At 24.5% G+C, this 10,822-nt stretch overlaps 1 protein-coding gene across 1 annotated transcript; it reads left to right on the plus strand.

Annotated features, from left to right (window-relative positions):
- Positions 1–38: 38 nt before the first annotated feature.
- Positions 39–2,390, plus strand: LOC112600902 (zinc finger protein 664-like). The gene is made up of 4 exons (XM_025348233.1): positions 39–296; positions 412–540; positions 689–735; positions 792–2,390. The coding sequence occupies exons 1-4, from the start codon at positions 183–185 to the stop codon at positions 1,729–1,731; spliced, it is 1,230 nt and encodes a 409-aa protein (XP_025204018.1). The 5' UTR covers positions 39–182; the 3' UTR covers positions 1,732–2,390.
- Positions 2,391–10,822: the final 8,432 nt, after the last annotated feature.

The raw sequence follows: 10,822 nt of genomic DNA on the forward strand, positions 1-10,822 counted from the left end.
GCAAATGGTCTATGGTTATGATAATACGAAATAATATTGACGAAATAATATATTACACATTCATACATATACCTGGGTGCCCATCAATTTTCTTACACTTATAAGATTAATTGATCAAATTCTTATGGAAGTTCGTGTTCGTGTATAATTATTGTTGTTCACGCTTCATAGTCATCATTATAATGGACTTGTCTGGGTTTTGTCGGTACTGTCTGACGGAAGACGATGCAAAAACGCCCATAGTTGAAGATCCTGATGGTTTGGCTGAGAAAATAAATATGTGTTTACCAAATAAAGTAAGCTATAGTATTGTAAAGATAGATGATATTATAATTGACTATAATAATTATAATATGATTGTAATTTTATATTATTATTATCAATTCCTATTGACATCTGTTGCTTGAATAGTTTTCAGAAGAAGATCCATTCCCAAAAATGATATGTAATGGTTGTCATAGAAAACTTTTGGAAACTTATAACTTCTTTATGTGCATTCAAGACACTGAGAATCATTTTCGCGGCATCTTAGATCAAATGGTAATAGTCTTTATTAATACGAATATATAGATCTTTATTTTTCATCTTATCTTACATTGTTTTTTAATTTTTAACAATTGAAATGACTAATGACTTATTTATATTATGTCTGATATTAAAATTAAATAATTTATGTTAAATGTTTTAGAATCAGCCACCAAGTGATTGTGATGTAGAGACACCCACAGTTAGAAGGTAAAATCAATTAACATTTTTAATTTTTATTATTAATATATTGTAATTTATTTTAGACCAAGCAAAAGAAAGTCTGGACCTTGTAAACGTTTGCCTGTTAAATCTCCTAAAAAAACTGCTCATGCTGAGATTACAGAGAAAAATGAAGATCAGAGTAAATCTGTGGACGTAACCTCGGAGAGTTTGACAGAAAAACAAGATAAGCCCTTGCACGTATGTGAAATCTGTGATCGCACATTTCAAAATCTTTTGGCATTTAATACTCATGTTTTAAATCATAATAATGAACCTCCTACTATTTCATGTGAGTCATGTGGTTATACAACACAGCATCGATCTTCTATGTACCGTCATCAAAAACGTCATTTAAAGCAGTCTAAATATACTTGTTCAGAATGCAATAAGAATTTTATTACAGAAAGTTCACTAAATGAACATAAAAATAAGCATACTGGTGATAAGCCATTTAAATGTGAGTCATGTAAAAAATCATTTTCATTATCTCGATATTTGGCAACACACATGCGCCTTATACATGGAGATACAGTATCATATGTGTGTACTCAATGTGGGCGTAAATTTGATGATCGTAGTTCACTTGCTTTACATCGTCGAACACATAAAAGAGCCATGTCTTGTTTATGTGATATATGTGGCAAAGAATTGTCCAGCAGAGAACATTTGAAATTACACAAACGATTACATACTGGAGAAAAACCAAATGTATGTAGTTTTTGTGGTAAAGGTTTTGCAAAACAATGTACATTAGTATTACATCTCAGAACTCACACTGGTGAAAAGCCATACCAATGTGATCAGTGTGGTAAGACATTTTCACAGCGGTCTTCTTACGTAATTCATTATAGAAAACACACTGGAGCAAGACCTTATGTATGTGCTTGTGGTAGTGGTTTTGTATGCAGAGCAATGTTAACTGCACATGAGAAGACTTGTGCTTTTGTTTTTCCTATCAACATGTACCAAAGCATGTATTAATTTAACATTGTTTAAATATTTTTTATTATTTATAAAATTTATTATTGTTTCTGTAATTATCATTGTTATGACTTATGATTATAATTTATAAAATATTTTTTTTTCAAATGCCATATTTTTGAGTCCCTTACCAAGTGTTTACTTCTTTATAATGAATTTTTTTTTTATTTAATATTTAAGATGAAAAAATTAGTAGTTAACACTAAATGAAATAATGACTCATTAATTTTTATATATTTTATCATTTGAAATTTGTATAGTTAGTCAAATAAAATATTTTCTTTTGTAATGCACGTACATGAGAGTATGTCTAAAAGTCTAATTAGATTGCCTATTTGGCATACATTTTAATGGCACCCCTAGGTTTCTGTTATGCTCCCTATTTGGGAAGAATGGTTTCTCTTCAAAGAGAGCCTGCTCAAAGAGAAATGCCACGTATGGCTGGGTTTAAACTAGTAATGGTACACATTTAAACTGCCATCTTAGTTTTAATGGTTATTCTGTGCTCTAGTAAAATATTTAATACTTATGATTATTTAAATAGAAATTACACTGTTCGTTATAATTATTAGGTTAATGCCTGCTTTAGTATGGGCTGCACAATTTTCAAAGAATAATTTTAAATATTTATTTTGAGGGAATTGAAACTATCTGTTTAATACTTTAATATAATATTATTTATTTTACATTATATAATCATAAGTAATATTAATAATAATGATTTAATTAATTGATTTGAAATGTATACTCTTTTTTAATATATTTACAGAGTATCTCTAGGGTTGTGAAGAAAAACAAAATATTGTGATGGGAAATAAAAACCTATTCAAACACTATAATATTTATAATTAATAAAATAAAAATGGTATTGTTTAAATTTTATTAAAAACTTGTTGTCTATTAAGAGGAACTCTGATTTGAATTTTTTTGTTTTTTAACCAGATAAAAATGTTCTCTTCTAAACTGCTTTGGTTGTCATCTATAAGAGTTTACAAAATTAAGCTGTAGAATCAATTTGTTTATGGTTCTACTATTTTAAATTATTAAATTCTTATGGGATACTCTGTAATATTCAATTTGTGTTAATTTAAAATGGGTATTATATTACCAAACTTAAAGGCTATGGACACGCTTTGTTTCATTGTGCAATACTGCAATACCTATGTTAAGATATTTTTAAGAATAAATAATTATTGTATGGTATTATTATAATACTTCTTATTATTGTGAATATTTTTTTTCTTGAGTAATTCATCCTGATTAAGCTTAGTTCTATAGTTACAAAAATTTAGTCATTTCAGATAATGTTTTTGGCTAAATTATTGAAATAGTAGTTAATATTAATAAATTTAAATCCCACAAAATAACTTACATTATAATTTATAAATTATAGTAAACCATTTTTTCATTTAAGTATCTAATTATGAAGTTATTTAGAGACCTATTATTATAATTTATAATATACCTATAAATATTTTTATTTCCATTTTTAAAGATTTTTTTAAACACTTACAAAATTTGATTCTTTTGACATAAAACAGCATATTATTTCAAAAATGAATAACAATTTTTTTTTTTAATAATATGTTTTTGAATAAAAAAAAATTTAATTTTATATTTTTTAAAGAATATTAATGTATAAAATGGAATTTAAAGTAGGTAGTTATCATTTATAAATAGTTAAAGTTTAGATGAGAAACTTATCAAAATCTTAAAAATAATAAATTATTCTGTGGCGAAAAATTCCTAAAAAATATTATGTATTATTATACCTTGAATTTAAAAATTAATTTTCTTTATAGGTACCAAATCAAAAAAAATTTACATAAAAGTTGAGTTAACAAATTAAATTTTATTTATCTATTAAAGTTCAAATTTTTACGACATGGCATGTTACCCTTATATTTCTCTTCATAAATTTTTGTGGTAATTTAAAAATGAATGAACGCAGATATTTGAAATTTTCAAAATGAGCTATTTATGGACTTTAAATCTTCGATTTTTTTCCAATAAATATCATTGAACCAATATGGTCTTTTGATAAAACGATTTTCTTAAATAATAATTTAACTTTATAAATACTAGTTATGTACTGATATTTTATTTTAATAAATAATTTACGAGAATGACGAACAGATAACTAATTCGACAACAACCGCATTAAAATAGTTAATACGCACATGATTACATAATATTAATAATGATACAGATAAAGTCAATAAAGATATTATTCAGGTTTTATCAATAATAAATATATAGGTATAAATTAATATAAGTATGGTGCTCACGCTGTTACAAATACTAGGTAAGTCATGTTTAGTTATCTTGACCTTAGCTTGAACCTTGCCTAAGAACCAACCACCAACCTGCATTTTGTGAAGCCAACTATACCGCCAGTTACTGCGGTTGTAATATACATTAAAATGTCCAGTGTTTACACCAAAACTCAAGTACATTATCAAAAAATTTTAAAATCAAAATAAACAATGTAAACAATACTAATAATATAAACTTGAATGGAGACCTTATTGTGAACAACCCCTCAAATACATAAATTACACAAGGTACAAAAGAGTTCCATCCTATACACTATAAGCCCCATCATAAATCAAACAGAAAAAATTAAACACAGAATCCCACACAAGAAAGTAACAAAAAAAACTGATATATTCATTTTTAGTCGAAATGAAGTTATTATATTAAGTATTTTAATTCAATTACTACCTTAGTTATTAACAAAATAATTTAAAAAAATGATGAGTATTAATCTTTCCAACAGAAAGTTCCTTAAAACTATATTATTGGAACGCAAACGGTCTGAAAACAACAAACTATGTTACATACAAAATATGTTGCTTTTACCTATAACGGAAACCCAATAAACTTTTAGTACCTACTAATCATTTTCTCTCCGAGTACCGAGTCCATAAAGTCGATCACTTCGATGGAACCTCCCACGCGGGATTTATCATTTAAATCTCAAAAAAAAAACCCAACATTATCGACTTAAAAGTCTCCAACTACTATCAATACAAGCAACTGATATCCAAATTGTATTAAACTATAATCTTACTAAATTATCCTCATCTACTAGCAATAAAACCCAAAATATTGAAAACTTACTAGTGAGTACGTTCATCATCGGCGGTGATTACAATGCTAAGAACACACAATGGGATAATAGATTGATAATTTTTAGAGAGAGAATGTTCCTTGATAATATTCAAAAACTAGATTACACGTTCATTTTTTCAAATGGTCCAAACCTACTGACCTATTTATTAAAATCGTCAACCTGACATACTCGACTTACTTCTCTCTTGAATTTCAAAATAAATAAAATGTAAAATTCAAAATACTTAGTTACGATGTTGACAGATATAAGAAAATAGCCTATCTGGACATACGGCATCCAACTATGGAGTATGGGGTGAAGGGGCAGCCAAAAATCAAATTTATACAAAATTAAAACCTTTCAGACTTTTAGTCCATAACTACAAATGTCCCATTGTATGTTTCAAATCACACCCTCCATTCCGATTTAAGAATTAGCGCACTAAACGAAACTATAAAAATATTATGTATAAACGATTCCACTTACGACTAACTAACCACCAAATTCCCGTAATTTCAGCCCTAAATTCTGACGCCATTCTTGGTAACTCTCCTCGCAGGCTAAATATATTATGATGTCGTGATCTAAACCACAATTAAAAATTATATATATATATATATATAAAAAAAATAATTAAACAAAGTTCTATATAAAGTGTCGCCATTGGGTGGCTTCTTTTTTTTCATGCGTCTAACTGCAAAAATAAATGTACATATATACCCGCACACATGTTTATAGTAAATTAACATTTAAAAAATTATTTATAAATGAAACAACTACTACAACTGGCTCTCATCATGATCTTCATTCTAAAGGTATAAGAAATACTTATTCAATATATTATCTATTTTTTCTATTTTCCTAAAATCATAATCTAAAGAAACTTTTGTTCTCACCTTATCCCACGAAATCACATAATATCGAATATTATTTAAAAAAATTAAAGTGATGAGTTAAAATATGAAATTAACATAATAACACAATATATATATATATATATTATAAATAAATATTTAAACGTAAAAAATTATAGCTATAAACATAATTAAAAAATCTTCTGATGTATTTTTAATTATTTTATATTGTTGGAAAAAAATTTACGTTGGATCTTTTAAAACATTTACAAGTATTTTAATCAAAGCAGTTAATAAACATTTTATCAGCATATTTTCAGAATAATACAAAAAAATTAAAATTGGTTAATGATTAATTGTAAATTACTGTGATTATTCGAGCTTATCGAAATTTAAACTTTAGATACAAATAAAAAATATTTGAGGAATTACTAAGTACACATAATTTCGTTTTATAATTCATGCAAGAAAAACTTAAATGGGACCTTGTTTTCAATTTTTAAACCTGAAGTATGAATATGAAAAAGTTGACTATAAATTACCTAATTTGGGAAATTTTACGATTTTAATAAATTTTGTCATACAAACTTTAAATAACCGTAAAAAATTACAATTATTTTAAAATTTATTTTTAACAGTAGTGATGTATGCAATCTACTAGTAATCTTATAATTTAAAAATAGACGTATAATTATACTTCATACCTATTTATTTTTATCCAATCGATAAGTATTATGTATGATGCATTTAATACTCTTATATACACTTTTATAACCCAATTAATACGATAAGATAAAATTAAATATTAATAGAAAACGTAAAAAACTGAAAATACACGGAGAATTTTATTTGGTTACCATTTCGACAAATTGCCGTATTAAGTATTTTAACGTTTAACGAGTTACTTATTAACGTTATTTTATTTTTAATATTTAATAAATAACTCGAACCTTGGCCATTTTCATCAAAGTATTATTTTTAATGAAGAAATTATTTAAAAAACAAACAATTTTTACCTCAAATGAAGATAACAATTTTAAATGGAATTAAATAAAATATTACGTCAGTTGTAGTGAAAATCTTAAAGAAACTACCAAACAAGCAAAATAAAGGAAATTTAGATTAAATGTTTAAAACAACAGTTACAATAATGCAAAAAAAAAGGATGTCAACTAATATAAAGGTAAGCAGTTAGTATACATTGTACTAGTGATTATAAAAATAAAAGTAACAATAAATTTTAATAATATAAACATATTAGTGTAATTAATTTATAGTAAATAATATTGTAATTCAATATCAGTACAACACTACTTTTTAACCAGTTTTAACAACTTATGAGAAACTTTATGTATTACATTTTCAAGTTGATTGGCTACCTAATACATTTTTTTCATTGAAATATATGGAAGAAAAATTCGAAATTTTTAATAGTCTATATATCTAAATAAGAGTCAAAATATACTAGATATGCACATTTAAAATATTTGGTGAAAATTTTAAATAATTACAGTCTTTGAATCACAGCATAACACAATCGATTTTGTGTAAAGATTCTCGTTTTTTGTCAATATTTTTTTGTTTTTCTCGATTATTAAGAAAAGTTTTAGAATATTTCATTTATGAACCTTGAGGTATTAAATTGACTCATTTTCCTACCAGGAAAACTAATTTGAAATTTTTATTATTCTAAAAAGTGAAGACATACGCATAGAGAAAATATATTTAAATATTGTAAAATTAATACATACATCGCTCCGCAAAGAATTTAAAAAACTCAAATAGGTAAATATTTAAAAAAAGTGTATGGTAGGTATCTCATAAATGAAAATTATATCCACAGATGACTGGTATAAAAAAAAAGTTTATGGTAATAAAGTCTTGATTTTGGGTACTAAAAACATTTTAAGTGCACTGAATTCTTTACTCCTCCCCTTGAAAAGAAAACACGTAAATTTAAAGAAAAAATGTTATAATAATCTAATTTTTTTAATTTAAAATGAAATCATAAAAGAAAATATGTAATTAGGACTTAAATAGATTTTTATTAAAATTTATTTATATATTTATTAGTATCTTATATTTAATATTATAATTTATTGTATGTATAATTTATTATTTTTGTTTTTTATATTAGTTTTATAGTTTAATACTAACTAATTGTATTTTGTTAAAATAATTATTACTACATAATATTTATTGTAATTAATTTGTAACTAACTATATTGAGTTGTACATTTTTCATTTAAAATTTTCTCATGCCGTAATAAATAAATGAATACATCTATACTACGTAATTAAAACTTAAGTTAGAAACAAAAAAAAATAAGAACTTGTGTAGTTGTGGCATGTTTTAGAATCAATAATAATTACTTAGAAAATTGTGTAGATACGTAATAATTGGTTTCTTTGTATGATTTCAAAATTAATTAAGTAGGTATGTAGGTATATGAAAAGTCGATAAGACATTTTATAGGTGCTATAAGTAGTGTAAACTAATAGTTCAATTAAACCAGTAAAGTATAATGAAAAGAACAATGAAAATTATTTTTTTTTGTATTTTAACTTATTTTAAATTTTATTGATTTAAACTTTTCGAATTATTATTTATTTATTTTTTTTGAATTATGTTGATAACAATAATTTTTTATTGGTCAAAAGGCTTGAATATTTAGTACAAAGTTCCTTTCAAGCGTTTTTAATGTAATACAATTTAGGGTTTAGATTATTTAATTGGGTATAATTAGTTAAAAAATATCTAAAATACATTGGAACCATTTTTTTTTTTTTGTAAGTGTAAATTTAGTTATTAACGAAATTATTCAAATTTAGAGTAATGCAAAATTATTAAACGTTTTAGTTTTTTTTTAAATATAAAGTTTATTAATCGTCAAGACTTCGCGTTGTTTTCCATTGTAAAGATTGTGTCAAAATTGTTGTCGTAATGTCGTATACAATAATGACTCGTAAGTGGTTACAGTGATCTACTCAATAACGAGATAGTAAGTTCATAGGGACACTTAAAATTTACTGTAAAGCAGAGCGAAATCTCTGGCTTATTTTTTCCTTTATGTTATTAAATGTAATAAAGATATTTATTTTATTCTTGATTAATATAACGCTCTCAAAAACTCAATATATAATAAAAAAAAATCTCAATAAAAATTTATCTGTTGTATACCATGATACTTTTAAGCTCATTAGTTGTTTAAATTATAAGTTTATAACAAAATTTAATCTAATTTTCTCAAGTCCGTAAATGTTAATTCAATTAAAGTTATTAATTTATTTCATCATATTAATAAAAGGGCTGCATGATTTCAAAGTTCATTTAAATTTTAAACGCATTTTATATTAGATTTGAGAACTATAATATGTACATATATTATGTACCAAAGATGAGCAACTCAAAGTTACTAAGGGCTAATTTTTACAACTTTTAAGTCTAGCGAGCCAGAGTATAGAAAGCAAAAAAAAAAGGTTAATATAATTTAAAATTTACAATTAACATTTACTTTTTATATTTATTTATTTATATAAACAACATGTTTTAATGATAAAAAAACATAATACAATTAAATGCAGATAAACACTAAAATTGTAAAAAGTTATTTGAAAACGTAGCACGGATCAGATAAAAAGGCGTGAGCTACCAGTTGCCTATTCTTATATAATATAGACTATAAATTTGATCAGTAGTATTATTCAATTATCTGTATAAAAGTTATTTAGGGTATTTTCGATTAGTAAAAGAAATTTACTCATTTTTTTTTTTTTATAGGTAGACATTAACAATAACAAAGTTTCAAGAGTATTCATTAATTATACATTTATATTCATTGGTGCATAAAAATATGTATATATTGTATACATTATTTATAGTATGTTGATATTTGTTATTTTTCAATCAGTAGCTTTGAGAAAGTTGATAATTTTCTGCGCTGAAATTATTTTAAACACTCAAATTTAAAATAGGTTTGTTTTAATATTTAATACTTGATTATGCCAATTATGTATTATTTATTTTCGAATCTACGATTATTTAAAAAGGGCTGTTTTTATCATTTAAAAATTAGTATTTAGTATTAAGTGATAATTGTTTTGATGAAATTATTGACCTAATTTAATGAAAATTAACTTATCTATTTAAAAATATTTTCATAAATATTTCTAATAGTAGTTAAGATGTTATTAAAAATCATCGTCAAAACATAATATGTTATTATATATAATTTATAGATATTTGTTTGCATAAAATATTAAAATATTCTACAATGTACAAACAAAATTTTGATCAGAAGTAATATTAAAAATTCACAGCATTTTATACGTATCTATTTCAGTTTAGATAAATAAATACCGATTGAAAAAAGGTTTTTCTATGCATTATTCAAGTGCCAGCTTTGAGGGCCGCTTGAGAGAAGTTAATCTGACACGCTGAAAGACACAGGGGTCCTTGGTAGATACAAGGGCGCACTAAAGCTCTCATTCGAAGAAAAATTTGAATGGTGCACAAGTTACCACTAGTAAATATATCACCTCAACTTAGGACAGTCATATCACGTGCCGCTCACATGTACAAAGCTTCAGATTACGTATAGTAGAATTTACCAATAACTCATCCATGCCAAACTTGGCCAGGAACAATGAATAGATAATAATATATTAACCTGTTTAATTAATCACATAATATAAATTCAACTTTATTTTTAAGAAATACATTGACCAATTTCGCTTTTGCTTTACTGTGAAAAATATGTATTTATTAAAATAATAAAGATTTCAGTATTAATTATAATATTATTAACTACATAATTTTAATAATTTATATTAATAATAATAATCAAAAAAATTTAATATTATTAATATTTTGATCTTAATTTATATGATAAAATGTTTGCGTTATATATGATATAAATAACGTATACTTTAACAATTTGTATTGAATTACAAGTATACTAATTTCCCATAGTTTATTGAAAAACTGGATTTCACATGTCTTGTATCAAGCTTTATATCTCGCCTGTATGTTTCCATCAGAGACATATTATTTAGGATTTTCTTAAGAAAGGAGATGTAAAATAACATTTCAGTGTTTTTTTTTTTAAAATTATAGTTCCCT

Source organism: Melanaphis sacchari, unplaced genomic scaffold (assembly GCF_002803265.2).
Source record: "Melanaphis sacchari strain LSU unplaced genomic scaffold, SCAv2.0 Contig73_pilon_pilon, whole genome shotgun sequence".
In the NCBI taxonomy this organism is placed as follows: Eukaryota; Metazoa; Arthropoda; class Insecta; order Hemiptera; family Aphididae; genus Melanaphis; species Melanaphis sacchari.